Source organism: Trichechus manatus, unplaced genomic scaffold (assembly GCF_000243295.1).
Source record: "Trichechus manatus latirostris isolate Lorelei unplaced genomic scaffold, TriManLat1.0 scaffold00092, whole genome shotgun sequence".
In the NCBI taxonomy this organism is placed as follows: Eukaryota; Metazoa; Chordata; class Mammalia; order Sirenia; family Trichechidae; genus Trichechus; species Trichechus manatus.
In genome coordinates this window covers 7,980,378-8,004,722 of record NW_004444028.1, presented here as the reverse complement: position 1 = coordinate 8,004,722, position 24,345 = coordinate 7,980,378, and the positions used below count along the sequence as shown (strand labels likewise).

Sequence of the window (24,345 nt, the reverse complement as noted above, 5' to 3'; positions counted from 1 at the left end):
ATATATATATAAAAAGAGGGTTCCAGAACGGCCGGTGGTCGGAGTGCCTGGTTTCTTTACCCGGCATTTCTTCGAGCGCTTACTCTGCTCGTGTGTAGTGTGGCTCTCCCCGAGGGGAGAAGAGTGTGCACCACTGTTTCTGCAGAGCTTCACTGGGATTCATGTCTCCCTGACACAATGATCTACGCCACTTCCAGGTTTCTAAGATCGTAGCCTGTGAATCTTAAGGTGAACCGTGTTTTGTTTCATCACTCATGCACTATAGGGCTGAAAACCGTAATCTAAGCCAAGAACGTGATCTAGTATCTTTCAGATGTTCTGCCTCAGAATATGTTTTGGCTTTTAATGTATAGCACATATTGGTTTGGGCACATTTCTGCCTGTTGAACCCTCTTTTTACAAAGTAATTTACTTTTGGCTTTTAATTGTATTAGTTAATCCGCATGAATCTAGACTGTTTATTCAGGAGACCATTTTCTTACTGTGTAAATCTGTGTTCATTATAAACTGTTTTGACAGTTTCTTAATTTTCAAATTGTGCTTTTTTGGGTGGCTTTGTCTACAGAATAAACTCCGTGGCTTTTTACAGTATTGGGGATTTCTCTTGTAACTTTTATATCCAAATATCAAGAGAACAGCCTGTGGAGCCGAGTGCAAGTCAAGCTTTAAGGTTTGGGGTTGTGGTTTTCTTTTGAAGATGCTGCCCTTGTCTGAGAACAGTGCAGCAGGTCTGGACAGCCTCTGTCAGTGTGCACTGAACTGTCATGTAGGCTCTGAACTTTTCTCTCAAAAGGACCTGAGATTTTAAAAGAAGAAAAAACTTAAGTAATTATTTTAAAGCTCCAGGAAGCATTTACTTTTTTAAAAAATCACTTTTCTTTATGAACAGGGAAGGTACTTCTGATTTTCTGTCGGTAGAACATCAGCCTGGTTTTCTCAAAGAAGTGAGGAATTTATACTAACCTTATCCACATAACATGCGTGCGTTTGTGAAATCACTAGCGAAGATCAGGAATTCAGCCTGTCTGTGGAATAAAATGAGTTTAATTGGCCTGTATAGAGTAAAGGAACATTAATAAGTCATTAGAAGAAGAATCTAATAACTAAACGTAGTTATTGCCAATATCTCTTTACTTCCTCAGCAATTTAGTGAAACCTCAATTGTATGATTTTAGTTCATAATTGCAACATCTTTTGCCTAGCTGTACCCCTCTGGTTGTTCTGGGTGTAACAGAACCAGTTACAGAAAAAACACTTTCCCTAATCCCATTCCTAATTCTCTCTAGTGTTGAGTTTATTCTGAATCCCAGGGTGAAAATTGCTTGCAGACTTTTCAGTATTTATCTGGATGTGCAAAGAGATGTGAAATGAGATCTGAGCAGCTGTAGCTGCTGTCCTAGGCAAATACTGAGGAAGACCTCAGGTACCCTGTCTGTAAGAAAGCAGAGTGGCTGAGTCCACTCTAGCAATATATTAGGCTTGCAATCAATATTCCACCAACCCTGTATAATAGCTAACAAAGTGAAGTTGTAAACTAAACTCTACCTGTGCATAATATCTGTCTCCTAATATGTTTTACTGTGGGTCACAATATACGTTTGTGTACTGTTCTTGAAATTCCCGGTATTTATCAGATTTTAGATGTGAATAGTGTGACATACAATATAGAAATATAATACTCTGTTCTGTCTTTTATATAGCTTATGATTGATACACCTACCAGTCCGATTACCAGTGGACTTCCATTATTCTTTGTGATAACGGTAACCGCCATAAAGCAGGTAGGAAATGCTGTCTGTTGTTGGTTTCCCCCTTGCCATTCAGAAATTGCTAAATATTTCTACTTTAAAGTAACATTTGTTGTTGTGAAAATAATTTCCGTAAGAAAGCAGCAAACCTGTCAATATTGCATATGGTAAAATTAACCTGAGTTAGCCACTTTATATTTCAGGTACCTGTGACTCATGGAATAATTACCATTGTTACAATATGCTGTTCCCTTGGCACACCTAGGAAGCATCCAAAAGCAAGCATTTACACATGCAGAGCAGTTAAGATATGAAATAGATATTCATTAGAGTTTGGCAATATGTAAAGGAAATACAGTTCTAAAGCGCTGTGCTTTAGGAAGGAATGTAAAATCCTGCAGTAAAATCTCCAGGCATGGACATTCACAAAATAAAAGTGTATAGTGTTTTCCTACTTTTTATACCTTTCTCTGATGAAGTTGATTTTTATGTGCAGTAGTTCCCTGGGGGAAATAGCTTCAACCAAGTCTGAGTTGGCATTAAAATTTAGATACAAACAGGATTATTGGTTAAACATACCAAGTAAGAAATAAAGACATTTCTAGAAATGTCATGTCTACATAGCTACCACTTCTCAGAAAATCTTGTAAATTATACAAAGGTGATCTCTTTCACCTGAGAAAGAGTTCATTGAATTTTCTCGTGTAAATATGGTAAATTTCTGTTTTATAAGGTTTAGGGACAAGGTTTAAAATTGACATGGAATTCCAGTTGACAAACATTTTAACAATTCTAAAATGAGATATATTCATTGTTACTTACATGAGAAGGGTAAGAAGAGCCTAGAGATAGCAATTATTTATTTATCTGGTATGTCAGAGAATATCACGCTTCAGCTCTGTTTGGCTTCCCTTTCTTCACTCTTCTGTTGGAGACTAGAATTTGTGTGTGTAAGTCAGTAAGCATCCAGATCATGCCACACAAGTATATATTTACTTGGTTTTGCAGATGTTCATTCTATCAAAGTAACACACATTTGTCCCTTCACCTCTTTTCTATCTACCATTCCCTCTTAGTTGATATCACCCAACTAAGTGGCTTAAGGTGTCATATTTTGATGAGTCTCAGATTTATATCTATTCTGAAACTATTTCCTGAACTCCAGACACACATATGCAACGATTTGTGAAACGTTCCCAGTTGGATATCGCATAAAAACCTCAAACAGAACTCTTGATTTTTTTCCTGTAAAACTGTACTACAGTGCCCCAGTTCATTAAATGGCACTACCATCCACCCAGTTGCTTAAGCCACAAACCTTGGCATCATCCTTGACCCTTATTTCCTCCTGCCTTCAAACTCTGTCGTATTAGTCCAAGTTACCATTGTCGCCTGCCTGGACAATTGCGGATTTTCCTCACAGTTCTCCCACTTCCTGCTCTTGCCCTTCTGCGGTTTCGCACAGCAGCCAGATTGATCTCCTAACAACATGAATCAGATGATATACTTTCCCACTTAAAACTCTTCAGAGACTTCCCATTATACTCTGACCAAAACCCATCTTTTCGGTGATCGACAGAAACATACACAGCCTAGTCTAGTCCTGATTTTTTGTTCTACAGTGAAACCTGTGAGAGTCAGAAGTCAATGGGATGACCTTGTATTTCTGGGTCTTTAAAGTTTTCCATCTTTGACAGGGTGCAGTCTTACCACTTCTCTGTCGCTCTCGATTAGTGGAAAATATTTGAGTTTTCTTTCTCTGACAGGTTTCCGCCTCTTCCAGGTTCCGGCTTTCACAGGTTTGGCTGTGCTTTATTTCCTGCTGTTTTTCTCTGTGCTCACCGTGCTTCAGCCACACTGTTCTCCTCGTCCTCAAAACAGCTGGTACCCGCCACTCTCAGCCGAACACTTGCTGTCCTCCCTTCTGGGAAAGTTCTTCCACCAGACAGCCGCACGGCTCAGTCCCTCATTTCATTCAGGTCACTTAAACTTAGGCTTTTCCTGGCCACCATGTCATGCTCTCATTTCTCGCTCTGCCCTTGCTGATCATTTTTCGCTACGTGCTGTTGTGTTGAGTAATGCTTATTAGTTGGTCGGTCTCTTTCATTGCGATGTGAAGCTCTGTGAGGTCAGAGACTTTGTTTTATTTACCAGTTCATTTCCAGTGACCAGAACAAGGCCTAGCACATAGTGGGCTTTCAATAAATACTTGCTTGGTAGGTGAGTAAATGAATGAATGAAACCATTGAATATTCTTTAGAGCAATATAAAGTGTTGTGATACTTCTTATCCTTATCTTCCAGTATGTATTTGGCCAAATATGGAGGGTTTAAATGGAATGTGATTTCATTCACTGAGTTTAAAAAAAAAGAAAGCTGGTAAATGTGTCTGCAAATTAGAGTTTAGTAAACTAATAATAAAAATTGACAACTTGTCTCCCTCCAAAATGGGTTAAAAAAAATAAACCTAAAGGGAAGAAGGAGAAAGATTATGCCTTAGACCTGTATGTTCATACGGTTATTGCAGTTGAGTACTAAGCTTCATTGTGAGCTTCTTGGCAACTGAGGCAAAAAAGGAAATATGAATGGTCTTGTAGTTTTCAAAGAGGAAAGCGATCGACAAGGATTTTCTCCCTTTCTCAGAAACACAATTTCAGAACTCTGAGTTTTCTCTTTTGAATCAGCCATTCCGAAGTTTTATTCATTTAATAAACAGAGAACTTCCATACTTTGCTCCTATTTTATGTATCCATTGCTATGAATAGAACAAACTTTAGGAAGATTGACATGTTCCAAGCTTGCTTTCTCCCCTTTTCGTTTGCCTTTGCCCTGCACTTTTATCTAGATAGTAACGGCTCCGTTAGCAGTTATCTACACTTTAATGAGTGAGGGTGTCAAGGTTTTGTTTTTCTCTCTTCCCAGCTATATTTTGCATGTTAGGTCTTCTCTCTAGTTGTACAGTGCAAGATGTAATGCCTTGCTAAATAAGATAGTCTTTGCCATCTACGAGCGTAAAACCTATGAGGAGGGAGGCTTAGACCAAATTTTAAAACATTAGAGTTTAATAAAGTAGTAGTAAGATCCAGCGAGCTGTAGATGTTCCGAGAAGGGATGAAATGATCCAGAAAGGCTTCATGGAAGAAATATTATTCGAGCTGTGTCTTGAATATGGCTGAAATGGTAATAGATGAAGAAAGGGAGGTGGAAACAATACGGGGCAAAGTTCCAAATGCAAGAAACAGCAGGACGTGTTTTGGGGAATGACAGGTCTAACTAATGTTGGAGTAATGTACAAGAAAGTAGTCAGAGGTAATACTGGAAATGTAAACTGGTAGTAAATTGAAGAGGCTGGAGCAGTCTTTGCTCAGTAAGCTTTGGGTTTTGAGCAGGGTAGTGAATTAAAACAATGTTTCGGGAAGATTAATCTGGCAGTAATATGTAGGATGAATCAGAAGGAATTTGTGAAGCTGCATAAAAAACAATAATATTTTTATTGTTGCTCTGCCACTAATGTCATCTGGCTATTTAAAGGAAGTGTGCTTTTTGACAGTTTCAGAAAAAGTGTTTTGACTCTCAAATTTCTCTATCATTGACATACCACAGCTTAAACAAAGCCAATGTAAGTGTCTTAAGATGATTTCCAAAGAGTTTTCCCTTGAAAAAAACAGGCCTTCGAAAAATGTTTAGTATTTGCTTTATGTTTTTTCGTGTTTTAATATTTTTAAAGAATAGATGCATATATTTTTTTAAAAATCGAAACAGTACGAAAGAGCATACAGTGAAAGTCTGTCTTATACTCCTAACCCCTGGCCTCCTATTTGCCTCCCCTGAGGGAGCTATTTGTACATTAGTCCAAATATCTATACAGTGTTCACATAAGCAAATGTACAGAATAGCATAGAACACAACCTGTTCTCTGCCATACCTTTATCACTTAATATCATCTCTTGGATATCATTTCATTGCCTGTACTTGTGCTGCATCTCCAAGGCCTTGAATTTTCTTTAAAATAACACATGAAGTCTTTTCCACTTAAAAAAATCATTTCCCTCCTTAACATTTAACATGAAATGCTTAATATTTTTCCTTTTTAATGATGATCCGTATAGCCTCCCGTATTTTTTTTTTTTTTAACAGTAAAATTAACTCTGTTGGTCTGTTTAAAGAAGTGGAAGAGTTCAACCTCAGTTTCTAAATCTGTTCCTTTTTTTTTTTTTTTTCCTATTTATCACCTGAAGTAATGCTCTGTGAGTTTATGTTCTGTGATGGATTAATGCTCTGTGAATTTACATTCTATGATGAAGATATCGTTTGTACGTAGAAGCAGTAGAGCTTGGTGATGGAGTAGGTGTTAGAAGAGGTAGGAGTCAAGAATGGCTTCCCAGAGGGTCTGGCGTGAGCAGCTTGGTGATGTCATTTGCCAAGATGGGAAACACTGGAAATAAAACAGTTTGGGGGATAACATCATCAGTTCAGCTTGGGGTCTGTTTAAGATATTTAGAAGACATCAGAATGGAGATACTAAGAATTATGTTGGATATTCAAGTCTGGAGTCCAAAAGAGAGAGATGGGCTGGAGATACAAACTTCAGAATTAGCAGCATATTTGTGGTATTTGAAGACATGGGGACAGAAAAAGTCTCCTAGAGAGAGAGTGAAGGGTGAGTAAAGGGCCCCTAAGGGGGTGACATAGGAGGAGCTTCCGATACAGAAATGGAGGAGTAGCTAGAGAGGGCCACCCAGGTGGTGCAAACGGTTAACATGCTCGGCTGCTAACCGAAAGAGTGGCGGTTCAAGTCCACCCAGAGGTGCCTCAGAAGGGAGGCCTGGTGATCTGCTTCCCAAAAATCAGCTACTGAAAACCCTCCGGAGTGCAGTTCTCCTCTTACGCGCATAGGGTTGCTGTGATCAGGATCAGCTCAGTGGAAACTGGAAGGGGGGAGGTATGGTGAGAGCCGGGAGAGGAAAGTGTTTCCAGTGGGGACGAATGTCACAGACCTAGGAGTATACGATCAGGATAGTCTCATGTAATTCTACTCAATGAAACGCGAGTTTTTGTTTGTTTCTCACTTCATAAAAGCATCTTCCGATTATACTGAAAAAATTTTTATTCTGCGGACATTTACAGGGGTACGAAGATTGGTTGCGACATAACTCGGATAATGAAGTGAACGGAGCTCCTGTTTATGTTGTTCGAAGTGGTGGCCTTGTAAAAACTAGATCAAAAAACATTCGGGTATGCATCTGGTAAATAATAGAAATCCACTGTATTTTGGCATCATCGCACGTTGTTCTAATCTGATTATATTTTAGTTAAGAGCCTGCTTTCCTACATTAAAATGTTGTGCCAGGCCACTTGTTTAGAACCCAGTTAAAATAAAGCCTTGACTTTTAAAATTTGTATATTCACTTTTTCCACAATTCTTCATAGGTGGGTGATATTGTTCGAATAGCCAAAGATGAAATTTTCCCTGCAGATTTGGTGCTTCTGTCTTCAGATCGACCTGATGGTACATGTCATGTCACCACTGCTAGTCTGGATGGAGAAACCAACCTGAAGGTTTGTTCATGTACATGTTTGAGTGTCACTCCTGGTAAACACAGCTTCTTTGCGTTAGAGCCATATTTCCCTTTGGTTAAGGTAATAAAGTTGGGTCTGATAAAGGAGAAATTTTTTTAATTATCTCTTTAAAAAGAACGTTATTTATATTTATTTCCAAGGTAGCCTCACGTGGCTTAGTTGATTCAAGTTAAAGAAAAATGGGAGGTATTTTTAGGAAAAATAAAATCTTTTTAATATTTTTGGTGCTTTTTAGATAAGGGGTAAATTTAAATTTTTCCATTTTCAGAGTACAGTCATTGATGAAAATTCACATATTTTCCTATTAAACATAATAAAATGCTTATGATAAACTTTGAGTAGAAGTTACTGTGCAGACAAATCTAATTTCCTTATATGCAAATGACCTCTGTAGACTGGTAATCAGGAAGCTTCCTTTGCTTGTTTATTTGACATCCTTCTTTCTCTCCTCTGTTCTGCTGTCTAGCAGAGTGTTCTCAAATACAGTGTGCTGTGATTTCGTCTGTAAAAAAAACTTACATCTGAAATAGATTATATGTAAGGTCCCTTTTAAATGTTGAAATTGTACAGTTTAATCTCTTGTTTCTTTTCCCCTCAGACACATGTGGCAGTTCCAGAAACAGCAGTATTACAAACAGTTGCCAATTTGGATACTCTCATAGCTGTGATAGAATGTCAGCAGCCAGAAGCAGACTTGTACAGGTATGGTGTGATCTTCACCATAAATCACAAAACCAGACCCGCTGCTATCAAGTGAATTCCAACTCTAGCGGCCCTCTAGGACAGAGTAGAACTGTCCCGTAGGGTTTCCAGGGAGCGGCTGGTGGATTCCAGCTGCTGACCTCATGGTTAGCACCCGAGCTCTTAACAACTGCACCACCAGGGCTCTGATATTCAGTATACTCACTTCATACTCAGTTTAAGTCCTATTTTCAGACCTCATTTAAAAAACCATAAACCTGTATTGAAATCTGTAGCTAATTAAAAACATTACAGAGGAGGAGAGGTTTGCAATTAACAAAAGAAGAAAAAAACAAAAACGAAAGGCAGAATTCTAGGCAAAAGATATTAATATAAAAGCAAAAAACAATGTTTCTGTTCATTAGTACTTTTCCATTACCTTCTGCTTTGTTACGAACTGGCCTGCTCAATTTATAGCTATAACAGTAGTTATAGTACCAGTCGGATTATTTCTTTAGGAAAAAATTATCTGATTTTTTTTTTGAGGGAGAAGCTCCTTGAAGGCAGGGGCTTTGTCTTTGTGTTCACTACTGTCCTGCATTAGCACATAAAACCAAAAACCCATTGCCATCGAGTCGATTTCAGCACAGAGCGACCCTAGAGGACAGAGTAGAACTGCTGCCCCATAGGGTTTCCAAGGAGTGGCTGGTGGATTCCAGCTGCTGACCTTTTGGTGAGCAGCCGTAGCTCTTAATCACTGTGCCTCCAGTAGCATATACTACTTTTAAATTAGGTCCTTTATAATTTAGATAGCTTTTTTTTTTTTTTAGTGTGTTAGATTTTTTTAAGATTTTATTTTCAAAAGAAGAGAAAGAACTGGAGGAACTAGCTCCTTTTCACTTGACAGTTTACTAAATAGAATATAAATCACCTTTCAGTGATTCTGCCAGTTATTGTGGTCTACAAAATGGAAACAGCTTGTTATTAAAGACTTATTTTTACTCAATAACTGGTGATAGAATAGTAATTACAACTGCATTGTCAAAATCACCCTCAGCTTCTTGACACGTTATATATCTTTGTCTGTTCATCGAAAGGAGGCTCTGGGTGGTGCAAACATTTAACATGCTTGGCTGCTAACTGAAAGGTTGGAGATTTGAGTCCACCCAGAGGTGCCTCAGAAGGAAGGCCTGGTGATCTACTTCCCAAAAATCAGCCATTGAAACCCCTATATGGAGCACAGTTCTATTCTGACACACATGGGGTCACCATGAGTCGGAATCCACTCAGCAGCAACTGGTTGGTTGAAAGTTTCAAAATCCTATCATTAGTTTTTTTTCAAATATCTTACATGTTTTGAGTTTTCTCTATGTAATGTTATATTTGCATTGCAGTCAAATGCAGCGTAGGGTTTTCCAATTAACTGTAAAAAATCTGGAGGCATACACTTTAAGGACATTTAACTAGAGGATACATTTAACTGTGAAGAATTAAATACTTTAAGATTTCTGTGTTGCCACCATTTCCTGGTCTCCAACAATGGAGAATTTAAAAAAAATTATTAAAAACTAGAAAATGATGTGCCATTATGCATCAGATTAATGTGAAATTAAATTTGACTAATTCTTTGGTAGATAGTTTTTAAATTATCTTGGAAAATGAGGAGAAAGTAAAAAAAAAGTTTTTAATAGGCAATAGTTTACCCTTAGACATATAAGGTATTACCCTTATTTTCTCTTTTCCTCTCCCTTTCTTAAAGCATATGTTTTATTTTAAACATAAATGTAATATAACTATTACAGAAAGCTTTCATAATAGAAAAATAGCACATAATTATATACCGCTACTTAAAATTTATTGATTGCTGTTATTCATTCATTCAGCAAATATTTGTTGAACACCTGTGTGCTCATTATGATGTGAGATAACTAAGATGAGTAAGTATAGTTTCTGTCTTTGAGAAATTCATAGCTGTAGAGATAACATATATAAAATTATATTTTTACACTTTACTGTATGTTATATGTAAGTGAAATATTGAAAACGTTTTAAATGCCCAAGTAGGAGAACGTTTAGATAGATATATGGTCGGAATGTAAGGTGAAATGTGGATATTATAAATAATGTTTTCAGAGAATTCAGTGAGATATGAACATGCTTGAAATATAATGTTAAATAAATAAGATACAAACTTGTAGCTCTGATATGATCCCAGTTACGTAAAAATAACATGTGTGCCTATGTATTAGGCAGTTAGGTAGCAAGAGAGAAGAATAAATAGATAGCGATATATTATTGTTAGGTGCCGTTGAGTCGGTTCCGACTCATAATAGCAACCCCAGGTACATCAGAACAAAACACGACCCAGTCCTGTGCCATCATCACAATCACTGTTACGCTTGAGCCCATTGTGGCAGCCACTGTGTCAGTCCGTCTCGCCATCCTTGCTTCTGAGGAGCATTCTGGTCGTAATGCTTCCAAGACAGATCTGTTCCTTCTTTTGGCAGTCCACGGTGTATTCAACATTCTTCACCATATAGATAGATAGCTGTAATAAAGAGAGAAAACCCTGGAAGAACATACGTCAAGATGTTGGCAGTTATTTCTTGGTGATAGGATTTCAGCAGCTTTTTAATTTTTATCTTCTTTCTTCTTGTGTTTTCTAAAATGTCTTCCAAGAATATAGATTACTTTGTGATTAAAAAATATTTTATATTTACTGTACCAGTATTCTTAATGATGATATTTTATAGCTGTAATGAAGCTAAATGCCTCCAAGGATGAAGGCTCTATGGCCTGAAAACAGGAGGCTGGTAGGGGACATTTGGAAGGGAATGCTTAATATTTCTTTGCCCAGTTAACTGATTTACATGAGGCTCTGTCTATAATTTGTATACTTGAATTCCTGTGGGGCTGTTGTGGTGATGAAGGTTGGAACTGGAAGACCAGGCTATGAAAATCCATTATCATCACAGGCCACTCACTCTAAATTTCAGGCTACCGAAAGTTTACGTATGACTGTCGGGTTAAAGAAGCTTTGCAATTCACTGATAGGTTTTCTTCTTACTGCTCTTTGTACTTGCTACTTAACTCACATGTAGTAGGTGTTCAGTGAATATTTGTTGAATGAATAAGTAAATGAGTGGTAAATTGAATGATCTGGTTCCACTGACCTGCAGGTCACAGCTGACTTTATTTAGTAAACTGATGAAATATATAACCATTTACTGTTGGCTAAATAATGCTAAAAATAATTTGTGTAGGAATTACAAATTGTCATGATGACCACATTAAAAATAATAGTAATACGTAACATTTGCGTCACCCTTTTAAAAACATTTTTCATTCCTTGCCTCATTCCTAGCTGGAATAGAGATGGAAAGAATATCAAAGTTTTTAAAAGCTTGGAGACTGATAAGTATTTATTTTTATCATGTCTTATGTAACTGTTGGACCACTAATATATATAAAAGTTGGAGTTTTTTTCATGTACAAGAATAGTACCAACACTGTGTCTAAAATTTTTCATTCATTGATGTCGTAAGTGATATTCTATATTTTTGTAATATGGTGAATTCCTTGATAGATTCATGGGACGGATGATAATCACTCAGCAAATGGAAGAAATTGTAAGGTAAGGACAAATTGGCATGAATCTTTTCCTTTTAAATGAAAACTGGGGGAGGGAATAAAATCATGTTATAAGGGAAATTAGGTAATAGCATATCATGGAAAAGGTTGATTTTTTTTAATTCAGCATTTCATCTGTAGCGACAGCAAGTGACAGTGAAACAAATCCCATGAAAATGATGTCAGAATGACTTAGTGGATTACTTGTTGAAGTTGTATTTATTTTTCTAATAATGGTAGGTAGTAACATTAGAATGAAACATAATTTTTATTCCGACCCTTATGTATTTAAACCCACAACCCTAAAACGCTAGAATGTAGAAAATGTTTTGTACAGTATGTGACAGATATAAATGATACGATCTTCACTTCAGAATCATTCGGCATAAATTAGAGTTTTTAGCGGCTAACCGGGAGCCTCGTACTCTTCCGGTGTTTTTTTGTTTTATTTTCCCTCAATATTCAGAATCAGTTCGTGGCTCCTAAGTGAAAGACTTGCATCGTTTCAAAGATTTGCTGGTAGTATGAGATTGCATTGTTACTCATGACCTCAAGGCCTTAGAATCAGTCTTGGTATCAGCCCTTGAATTTTAGTCAAATTGGCTTTCCCCGTCTTTTCTGGGGACATGTTCAGTTTATACTGGCTGCATGCAATAAAACCATTGACATAAAGAGTTGATTATTTTTTTTTAATGAAATCCTCAAGACAAGCCACCAGGAATGTCGTATACCAGCATATAGGAATGCACTCAGTAAACTCTGTAACGAAGTCTCTGTCTGTAGGACCCTGCCGAATAACTGTGACTAGGTTTTGTTTTGATTTCTGTAGTAAAGTAGCAGAAAACATATGGATACATAGTCTCAGTTACATTAAGGTACTGTAACTCAGCTCTTAGAATGGTTAAAAACTTGAGCTATGTTCTTTGCTGAAGCAACCAGAGTAAATGGATGAATTATCTTTTAATCTGAAGCTTTCTATCTCGATTTCATACGCCAGTGTGATCTTAAAGCATTTCTGTTCATTGTTGGAACACCACCAAGGGAAACAACTATTGTATGGCTCCTGAATAGTTGCGACATTGATTTTGGAATATCCGTAGAGTGTGATCTAAATATAACTGCCTAGTATAACCACACTTGTTAACCACATCCCGAACACCTGGCCATGCTTGGTTCATTGCATTTTTTATAGTGTTTGGGTTTTTGGACATCATCATCTTTGGCTCAGATTCTGTTTGATTTGAATAACTGTGTATGCATGTTTCAGAAAATCATAAAGAATTTCAACCAAATAAGAGACTTTTTTGCTTATCCATGACAAACTCATATTTTTTTTTTATAACTAAGAAGATACAATTTCCTTTCTAGTTATTCCTTCTCGTTTGCTATCTCCTTTATGGAGAGAAATTCAAACAGCAAGAAGACCGAGAGACTCCAGGAAGTATGCAGTGCAAGTAGTCAAGTTGTGCCGTGCAAGCTTGCCTAGACGAAGCACTCACTCACTCTCTACATTAGGTTTTGTAATGCAGCGTGATTTTCCTTGTACAGAACTCCCGCATTCATGCACAGATCATACGACGTTTTATGTTCACACTGCATCGTCATTCTGTATTTTTTCCATCCAGTGCTGTTTATTAATTTTGCTCAAAATTTAAATTTAAATTTCATCTTCTGCTAAAAAACTTGAAGTCATTGCTCAATCTTTGATTTTCTTGTATCTCACATTTAGAAACTTTGAAACTAGTGGCTCTGTGAGTTTGTTTACAGACGTAACCTTGTTTCTGAGCCACGAATCTTAAAGTGACTGAGATGCTAACGCAGGTATTTGCTGTTACAGAACTAACTTCGTGACTGGCCCAGGCAGCTGCATGTAGCTGCTGTTTGGGTTTGTATGAAAGCAGCACCCCTCTGCGAGGAGCCTACTTTAGAACTGGATTGAATTTTTGATGTATTCAGTGCTTTTTCGTTTTGTTTCTAGACCCCTGGGGCCAGAGAGTCTCTTGCTTCGTGGAGCCAGATTAAAAAACACAAAAGAAATTTTTGGTTTGTACATATTTAAAATTTTCTAATTGTAAGATTCATATTGATGCTTTATATGAGGTATTTAAAATGCACAGCATTTGTGGCCTTCTGATTGAATAATTTATCATGTAATCAAATATTGCCTGTGATAATAATTTTCTTATAAAGATTAAGTGTTAATGTAGTTTTGTGTTGTATTTTTTGTTGACTTGTATTTTTGAGTTAATAGACTATCACCTTACTCTTTTATTACCTTTGTGGACATTTGTGAAACTTAGTTCTAAGAAGATAATTCCATCACTTACAGTAATGGTGGAGTCCTCGTGGCACGCTGGTTAAGGGCTCAGGTGCCAACCAAAAGGTCGGCAGTTCAAACCCACTAACCGCTCCTTGGAAACTCTATGGGGCAGTTCTACTCTTTCGGAATTGACTCGAAGGCAACGGGTTATAGTCGTGGTGCCTAGGAACCAGTTTAACCTGGTATCAGGGTGCAGAAGGCCACATCTATAATTCCACTACGATCACTTTTAGATTGGATTGATGAGACTGCTGACTCATTCATTCATCCATCCACTTAGCCAACAAATTCTTATCAAGCTCTGTATACCAGATACTGTTGGGAGACACTGACTGGATCAGAAGGATGAGTAAATAGTGCTATTGCCTTGGAGATCTAAATTAATTTAGTACGCACTGGGTCAACTCTAGGCAAAGTGTAAAGTTGATGATGACCTTAATCTCTCAGTTAGCTCCTCCCATTTCAGAAATGGCCCTTCATAGCCTGCCTGGCTTATGTTACTCACTGGCCATCTACAGCTTGAGGTCTTGTTCCTCATTCTGTTTTTTCCTATTACCTGTAAGTCATCTCATACCTGTGTGATAGACTCTCCAATAAAGAAATCCATGTATCAAAAAAAATAAATAAAAAGGAAAGTAAGTGTTTGGTGAGTATGTAGAGAAATTGGGATTGTTGTCCATTGCTGGTGGGAGTGTGAAATGGTACAGCCATTGTGGAAAACAGTTTGTTGCTTCCTCGGTAAGTTAAGCAGAATTACCAAATGACCCTGCAAGTCCATTTCTAGGTATATGTCCAAAAGTTTTATATATATACATATAAAGCATTCAAACCAAAGTCTAACTCCATAGTTTTCCTATAAGACTGGTTTCTCCTAACTTCATTTACTCTCCCGTTTTAGTCTGTTTATTGCTGCCATTATCGTTCATCTCAGAGTCATTCACATCGGCACAGATTTTTAAAACAGCACTGTTCTTGGTTTCACTGCATTTACTCTGCCGGACTCCCATGTTCTCTGTCCAGTGCTTGCAGAGTGAAGTCTGTTCTCCAGGTTTGGGCATTCAGGGCCCCTCACACACTGACCCCGCCACACTGTTCCAACCTCACGGAAGTGCTTTTCCACTTCTGTGTTTGTTAAAACTGTTTGCTCCATCTATAATGGCGTTCCTCGCTATCTTCATCTTTCCAAATCCTTTTCCTCCATCAGTTCCAACTCAGATAATATCTCCTTAATTCAGATGTAACTCAAGTACAGAACCCCCGTGAACTCCCCAATACAGCACTTGAGTGACTGGGTTTCCCCAAAATTGGACTTGAGAAGCCGTTTAAAAACTCAAAGAATTAAAGGACAGCCAAATTGTAACAGCTTTCAGACAGTACATTTTCTTAGAAGCTTCCGTGTTAGTGAGTGTATTTCTTTCTTGTGCAACATTCTAGGGGGTTATTTTAAAAGAGTGTTTTGTTCGCAGGTGTTGCTGTATACACTGGGATGGAAACTAAAATGGCATTAAATTACAAGAGCAAGTCACAGAAACGGTCCGCAGTAGAAAAGTAAGGGAACTCTCACTTTGTTTACATATACATGTAATTATGGATATGTGTATTCATATATGTATAAAATGGGGTGTGGGGGTGTGTGTCTCGAGTAAACAAAAGATGATATCCTTGAGGATAGGGATAGATTCTTTTATTTTTGTATAAAAACCAGGTACTGTCGAGTCAGTTCTGACTCACAGCGACCCCATGTGTGCCAGGGTCGAACTGGCTCCACAGGGTTTTCAATGTCTGTGATCTTTCGGAAGCAGATCGGCAGGGCTTGCTTTCAAGACGTCTCTGGGTGGATTTGAGCCACCAACCTTTCAGTTGGGTGGTACTTTAACCATTTATGCCACCCAGGAACTCCTGTATTTTTGTGTACATCTCCCATTTTACATAGCGTTTGCCATATAGTAGGTGCTAAATTAGGACTTTAATAAGCACATAAAAACCTGCACACAAATGTTGAGAGCAGCTTTATTCATAATTGCCAAAAATTTGAAGTAACCAAAGTCAGTAGGAGAATGGATAAACAAACTGTGACATATCCGTACGATGGAGTACTATTTGGCACTGAAAAGAAATGAGCTACCGAGACATGAAAAAACGTGGAGCAACCTTCAGTACATAGTGTATGGTTCCAGCTACGTGGTATTCCAGAAAAGGCAGAACTGTAGAGACAGTGAAAAGTTCAGTCATTGTCAGGGGCCTGGGGCGAGGGAGGAGGGATAAACAGGTGGCGCACTGGGCATTTTGGGGGCAGTGAAACTATTTTGTGTAAAACTGTAATGGCGGATGTGACATTATGCATTTGTCAAAAGCTGTAGAATTGTAAACCCTAATGTAAACTATGGCTTTTAGTTAATAAGAATGTATCAATATTGGTTCATAAATGATAACAAATGTACCACAAGAATGCAAGATGTTAGTAGGAAAAACAGTGTGTGAGGGGAAAGGGTATATGGAAACTGTACTTCCTGCATAATTTTTCTGCAAACCTAAAACTGTTCTAAAAATGTAAAGTCTACTAAAAATAAAAACTAAATGCTATTGAGTAATGGTAGAATCTTTTGATTAGACTATCCCTCCTGTAGATAACAGTTATAAAATCTGTGCCAAAATATTTTTTAAAGCAACAACTGTTTGGAAGCACAGGGAAGTGACTAAAAGCAGACAGAAACTGGCAAGGAGTCTACTCTTAAAAGATGGTAACAGCAAGGGGAAAGATCTTAGAGTTTGCAGCTTTTTGCCTAAAGGCACTCTTCAATTTGTGCACTGCTCAGAGCATCAGAAGCCTCAGTTTTACTGGATTGAGATGTCAGAGGGCAGAGTTCAGAGGTGGGAGAACAGCTGGGAAGGGGAAACTAATGCAAAGGTAGGAGCCTGAAAAGGGAATGAACCCCCAAACCTACACATTCCTATGAACCCCAAAACGTACACATAAATTCTGCTCAAATCCTTGGCTGACTGCTAAACTATTCAAGTGCAGCGGGAGACTCCAATAGGCTTGGCAGAAAAGCAGCAGCAGGAGCTGAAAGAACTGAACAGAGATTTTTTGCTGTTGCCCATTGCATTGGAGACAGAGTTTGGCATTTGACCCAGCCTAGTTAACTGCCTACTGGGATAAATATCAGCATTCTTCTGAGGAACACAAAGAATACAGCATCTCTACAGTGTATCATTTATAATAACCTGCAATCAAAAGTACGCAGACGTGAAGAAAAGGGTTACCCATACCCAAGAGAAAAAGCACTCAGTAGAAAGTGTCTCTGAAAGTTTTAGATCTTGCAGTTAGCATACCATACTTGTTTAATCTGTTTGCTGAGCAAATAATCCGAGAAGATGGACTATATGAAGACAAACGTGGCATCAGAATTGGAAGACAACTCATTAACAACCTGCGATATGCAGATGACACAACCTTGCTTACTGAAAGCGAAGAGGACTTGAAGCACTTACTGATGAAGATCAAAGACCACAGCCTTCGGTATGGATTACACCTCAACATAAAGAAAACAAAAGTCCTCACAACTGGACCAGTAGCAACATCATAATAAGTGGAGGAAATAATGAAGTTGTGAAGGATTTCATTTTACTTGGATCCACAGTCAATGCCCATGGACGCAGCGGTCAAGAAGTCAAACGACACATTGCATTGGACAAATCTGCTGCAAAAGATCTCTTTAAAGTATTATAAAGCAAAGATATCATGTTAAGGACTAAGGTGCACCTGACCCAAGTGATGGTGTTTTCAGTTGCCTCATATGCATGCGAAAGCTGAACAGTGAGTAAGGAAGATCGAAGAATTGACACCTTTGAATTGTGGTGTTGCAAAGATATTCAGTGTACCACAGGACTGCTAGAAGAACAAACACATCTGTCCTGGAAGAAATACAGCCAGATGCTGCTTAGAAGCGAGGATGGCAAGTTGAAAAATCTAGATGGGCTAAACATCAGATTGAGAAAAGCAGAAGAAATTGTCAGTGAGCATGAAGAAAGGTCAATAGGAATTATTCAGTCTGAGGAACAGAGAGAAGAAAGACTGAAGAAACATGGACAGAGCCTCAGAGCCATTTGGGAACTAACATAAGTATAATTGAAGTCCTCAGAAAAGGAGAGACAAAGAGGCTGTTATGTATTGAATTGTGGCCCCCAAGTGTATGTGTTGGAGTCCTAACCCCTATACCTATAAATATGACCCTGTTTGGAAGGAGGGGTTTTCTTTTGTTACATTTATGAGGTCACACTAGTATAGGGTGGGTCCCAAACCTGGTCACTTGGAAATGATGTCTTATAAAAAGAGCAGAGGAGACACAGAGACACACATGGGGAGACAGACCACGTGAGGACCCATCTACAAGCGAAAAAGCGCTGAGGATCTCCGGCGGACACAAGCAAGCAGCAGAGAGGCCCACGGAAGGAACTGACACGGCCGAGAGACCCTGATTTGGACTTAAGCCTGCAGAACTGTAAGAAAATAAATTTCTGTTCTTTAAAGCCACCTGGTTTTTATTTTGTTTTGGCAGCGCTAGGTAGCTAACACAGGTGGAAAAAATTTGAAAAAAGAATGGCTTAAATTGTTTGAGGAACCACTTTGGACTACAGCACCAAGATCGGCAAATCTCGAGCAGGAGGAACACAAAGAAAAGCACATCTAAGCACAGCGTGGTCAGATCGCTAACATCCAAAGGAAAAAACACATCCCATACAAACAGAAAACTACAGATTGTCCCCGACTTACGACGTATTTGAATCATGACAAGCTGCGCTTACGACCATCTTATTGTGAGTAATATGTCCTACATACATTGCAGCACGTAGTCTGCTGATGTTACCATTCTCAGATGTTCACTCACAGGTGTTCAATGTTATGATTTACGGTTCAAAATACTGCCGTACAGCAGTCTGTGAAAACTTAAAAAAAAAAAAAGGATATTTCACTTACATCAGAACCAACTTACAACGGAGTCATCAGAATGGAACCCCGTTGTAAGTTGGGGACTACGTATATGTGAATGTCTGACTTCTCATCAGAAATAGCAGAGGCCAGAATACAATGAAACAACTTCTGAAAAGTACTAAAAGAAAAAAAATGTCAACTCAGAATACTATATTCAGCAAAACTATTCATCGAAACAGGTGAAATAAAGACATTATCAGAAAAACAAAAACAAAATTCACTTCCAGACTATCTGCATGATAAGATAAGAAATGCTAAAGAAGGTCTTTAGCGAATAAACCAAAAGAAAAACAAAAAAAACAAATCTGTCGCCATCTACAACTCACAGCGACCCCGCGGGACAGAGCAGAACTGCCCCACAGGGCTTCCAAGGGGCGGCTGGTGGATTCTAGCTGCCGACCTTTTGGTTAGCAGCCGAGCTCTTAACCACTGCGCCACTAGGGCTCTACAGAGGTAATAAAGAGGGTCAGAAATGGTAAATATGGGCATAGATCTAAAGACTATGTATGTATTCTTTTTTTCTCCTTAATTTCTTTAAAATATATATGATGGTTCAAAGCCCAGTTCAGAGCCCTGATGGCGCAGTGGTTAAGAGCTCGGTGCTAACCAGAGGTCAGCAGTTTGTGTCCACCAGCCGCTCCTCGGAAGCCCTGTGGGGCAGTTCTCCTCTGTCCTGTAGGGTCGCTGTGAGTCAGAATTGCCTCGGCATCGGGTTTGGTTTTTCTGTTTGTCTTGGTCCAAAGTAAAATGTGTAACAGTGTATCGTGGACTTTAAGGCACACAGATGTCACATATGTAAGTCTGCAGCACAAAAGGCAGGTGGAAGTAAAGAAGCTATATTGTTGCAAAGGTCCTAGTTTTACATGGCGTGATAAAATATCACCTCTAAGTAGATTGCGATAAAGTGAAGACATGTATTATAATCCCAAAAGCTTCCATTAAAAAAAGGCAAAGATGTATCAAAAAAGTTAATAGAGCAATTAAAATTGAATGCTAAAAATATCTGATAAATACAAAAGAAGGCAGGAAAAGAAGAACAGAAAAAACAAATGAGACAAATAGAAAACAAATAGCAAACTGGTAGCCCTAAATCTGACCAAGAATTACGTTAAATGTAAATGCACTGAATGCTCTAAATAAAAGCCAGATTGTCAGACTGGATAAAAGAGCAAGACCCAGCTAACCGTGTGCTGTCTAGAAGACATGCACTTTAAATACAGCTGCAGATAGGTTGAGATCAAAAGATACACCATGCTAGTAGTAGTAAGCATGTGAAAGCTAGAGTGGCTGTATTCATATCATAAAATAGAATTCAAGACTAGAGGTAAAGGGACATTTCATAATAAAAGGGTCAGTATGTCAGGAAGACATGACAGTTATAAATGAGTATACCTGATACACAAAATCTCATGCAATCGAGTTGATTCCAACGCATAGTGACCCTTACGTAGGGCTTCCAAGGCTGTAAATCTTTATGGAAGCAGACTGCCACATCTTTCTCCCAACCTAATACAGAACTTCAAAATATATGAAGCAAAATCTGACAGAATTAAAAGAAATAGACAAATCCATAAACATAGTTAGAAATTTTGTGCCCTTTTTTCGGTAATTGATAGAAATATTTAAAAAATCAGTAACAATGGTATAGAAGATCTAAACAGCACTGTCCACCACTGTGGCTTAACTGACATTTATAGAACACTACACTTAACATTGGCAGAATACATATTCTTTTTAAGCGCACATGGAAAGCCCATTAAGATAGACCATATGAGATACTATCAAACAAATCCAATCATGATCAGGCCACAAACTGAGAGGAAATATTTGCAAATCACAAATCCAACAAAGGTCTTATATCTAAAAATATAAAGAACCCTCAAACCTCAGCGGTAGCAAGAATCCAGTTAGAAAGTCAGCACTAGTTTTGACAAAATAGAAGAACTATGAAAAATAATGATTAAATGGGTGGTTGATATTGGGGGGAAAAAAGTAAATGAAATAAGAATGTTAGAATGTTGATAGTTGTTGAAGCTAGGTGTTTATATAGATTGGAATTTTTCATGGTAAAAAGTTCCTCTAACTGTATCAAAAATTATATTTTTAAACTTAAAGTTGAAGACTTGTAATATTAAGTTGAGATTGGCGATGGGGCATCAGTGAGAGTTAATACATAACACATAAATACAGAAAATTTGCCAGGGTCTTACTGTCTCAACTCTGGTGGTGTTATTCATGAACCATTAAGAGACTTTGAAGCTATTGAATGAATTCTATTTGAGAAAACTCAATCTAAAAGTATTTATTGATTGTTTCTTATGGATCTATTATTGTGCTGGGTTTTCTGAGATACAATTCCTCTCTGAGTTTTCTATCAAGTTGGAAGTTATAGCTAACACGCAATGTAGTACTAGTTTTAAATTTCATTAAGAGAACGTTGAATACAAACTAACGTGATTAAGACAGCCTTCAGGAAGGAGATGGCTTTTGAGTTACACTTTGAAAAATAAATAATATAAGCAAGAGGGACAATGGGTCTGATGAGGGGAACCACGCGAGCAAAGACAGAAGGTGAAAATAAACCAGGCATCATGGCAGGATAACAAGGAGACAGGACTCGTTTCGTGCCAGGAGAGCAGAATTTAGAGTCAGGCAGATGAAGGTTGGAACTTCACATTCCCTGCTTATTAGCTGTGTGGCCCTGGACCAGTTGTTTAATTCCTGTAAACCAAGTGTTCTCTCATCTGTAAATATGCAAGCAATGCCTGTCTCACAGGCTGGTTGGGAGAATTAAATGAGACACTGTAAGTGAAGAGTTCAACACTGTGCCTAACACATAGTAGCTAAACAGAAAACATGAATTCCTTTCTTGAGCCCCTCACTCCCCACTCACTCCCACTGCAGTATAGAGTTTACCTTGGAGGAGAGTGGAATATCAAGTTGTTGCGTAGTTAAGATAAGGATAAATTATGGGCCTGGGGGAAAAAATCTGAGTTCAGGCATTTTGCCATCTTGAAGAGTTTTTACAAAGCCTGTGACCTGTTGGGCATCACTACACAATTCTCTTTATTTTGTATGTATTTGAGTTTTCAATGATAAAAATTTAATTGTATCAAAAATTTAAGTTTTTAAACTTAAAATTGAAGATTTGTAATATTAAGTGTGCCTAGTAAAGAGAAGAGGAATTCTAAAGTCAATTCCTGACTTGTGTGATCTTGGGAAATTTACAGAATAATTTGGGGGCTTTGGGCTCTTCATCTGGAAAAAGTGTATTATAATCTCCTCCTCACAGGGTTTTTATGTAAAGATTAGCTAAGGTAATGAAAGTGACAGAAGCTTTATAAAATTTTAACACTACATAAATGTTATTTTTGTACATTTTTAATTGGATAGATCCTGAAAATGTAAAAATCTTAGAATAATTACTATGGTAAAAATAACTGGCCCAAACTATCGTTTACTGTAAGCATTTTGGACAGTAACATAACTATAGTTAAATAGTTAGGCTTGTAAGCTGTATGTATTGGTTCTTTTATTGCTAGTGAATAGATTCTGTTGAATGGTCGTTTCTGGAAAACGAAGACTGTCCTTCAAAATAGCTACAGTAGTACTTCATATTTTAATATCCTATTTACTGTCATGTATTACCTTCTAAGCCAATGAATATAGTAACACATAATTTTTTTTTATATTCTCTTCTCACTTCAGGTCGATGAATACATTCTTGATAATTTACCTAATAATCCTTATTTCTGAAGCCATCATCAGTACTATCTTGAAATACACATGGCAAGCCGAAGAAAAATGGGATGAACCTTGGTATAACCAAAAAACAGAACATCAGAGAAATAGTAGTAAGGTATTTTATGGTGTTCTTGGCTCTGCTGTAAAGGAGGCTTTATTCTTCGGCACAGTTAACGCTTCGGTGGTGACTTCTGGTAGGAGGGGCTCTTGTCATCTCTGAAAACCACTGATACGGAAGGGGACAGAATGACTTTGCAAATGAAGAGCTGCAACTGTCATGTTCGAACATCAGCATTTGTGTTCCCGTATGGTGCGACTTGGATAGTTACAAGGGGTCACAAAAATTAAAATCAGTCTATATTTGCATTCTATTTTCAACACTGCAAATTTAGTTTTTTATTCCATTTACGATACCTTATCATAAATGAATTAAAGAGTAAGCTGATTTATTTGCAGTTATATTTGAATAACTCAAGGTGTTTTGTTGGTCAGTCTATTGATGGTGTGAGGCAATATCCAAATTAAAATTTTAACTGATTAAATATGGACTACCAATAAAATTTAACTTCAATTTTGGTAAATAATTATTCTCCAAATTTCACTTTAGATTAAAATACAAATATTGGAAAACGAATTTGGATCTAAGGAGACCAAAAAGTAGATAATCACAGGGACACGTTCTCAGTATCATTCACGATTATATGGTTAACTTTTCACAGAGTCCATGTTGAAATGTGGTGCTGGCTGCTGTGCCATTGAAGATGGCTGTTCCTGTATAATTCGTACTGAAAAGTTTTAATTGCCAGCAGTTCTAGCCTAGCAATTATTTTATAATTTTTTAAAGTTACAGTCAGTTTTTAATGATCTGTTATTTTGAAGGGTAGGAGTAGAATAGATAGTACAGAGGTTTTATACAGAGGTTTTAAGGATAATTTTGCTGAAGTTATTTTCCATCACACCAGGCTTTTTATTAGCTTATTTAACAAATTAATTTTAATTTAATCTTCTCTTCCTTTACCTTGATCAAGAGTCTAATAAGCGATAAAATAAGCAAAGAAAATGTAGTGTTAAAAAAACAATTAATGAATTTCAGCTAATACTGTTCTGCCTCAGAATATAGTTGATGTTCTGTTCACTTAGACATGAAGTTTTCTGATAATTTTTTGCAGTAGTGCTGAAGAAATTCTTACGCATTTTCTCTTATCAAACAATCCTTTTTTTTTTTTTCCTAGATTCTGAAATTTATTTCAGACTTCCTTGCTTTTTTGGTACTCTATAATTTCATCATTCCAATTTCACTATATGTGACAGTCGAAATGCAGAAATTTCTTGGATCATTTTTCATTGGCTGGGATCTCGATCTCTATCATGAAGAATCAGATCAGAAAGCTCAAGTCAATACTTCAGATCTGAATGAAGAGCTTGGACAGGTGAAACTGATGCTTTTGTTTTTCTTGTTTGTTACTTTTATCAAAATAATACACTTTCAAAGACTAGTAAAACAGAAACTATTACGAGACTTCCACCAAAGAACGGCTCTGCTTTGCTTCACCTCTGATTTTTGTTTCCCGTTTTTAAATCTTAAGCCGTCTCTCTTCCTACTTAACACTCTGTTTCTAGATAGTGTTGTTCCTTGGTTTTTCAATTTCA

General features: G+C 37.6%; 1 protein-coding gene across 2 annotated transcripts in view; it reads left to right on the top strand.

Moving 5' to 3' along the window:
• The window catches only part of ATP11B (ATPase phospholipid transporting 11B (putative)), an 81,147-nt gene that overhangs the window by 7,410 nt on the left and 49,392 nt on the right, over positions 1 to 24,345 (top strand). For both annotated transcript variants that reach the window (XM_023736828.1, XM_012557259.2), the window contains exons 3-11: positions 1,701 to 1,781; positions 6,875 to 6,982; positions 7,178 to 7,306; positions 7,926 to 8,029; positions 11,595 to 11,642; positions 13,617 to 13,681; positions 15,425 to 15,506; positions 22,660 to 22,810; positions 23,928 to 24,125. In XM_023736828.1, the coding sequence (XP_023592596.1) occupies positions 1,704 to 1,781; positions 6,875 to 6,982; positions 7,178 to 7,306; positions 7,926 to 8,029; positions 11,595 to 11,642; positions 13,617 to 13,681; positions 15,425 to 15,506; positions 22,660 to 22,810; positions 23,928 to 24,125 (963 nt within the window). In that variant the 5' untranslated portion in view covers positions 1,701 to 1,703. The remainder of the gene's footprint in view (positions 1 to 1,700; positions 1,782 to 6,874; positions 6,983 to 7,177; positions 7,307 to 7,925; positions 8,030 to 11,594; positions 11,643 to 13,616; positions 13,682 to 15,424; positions 15,507 to 22,659; positions 22,811 to 23,927; positions 24,126 to 24,345) is intronic.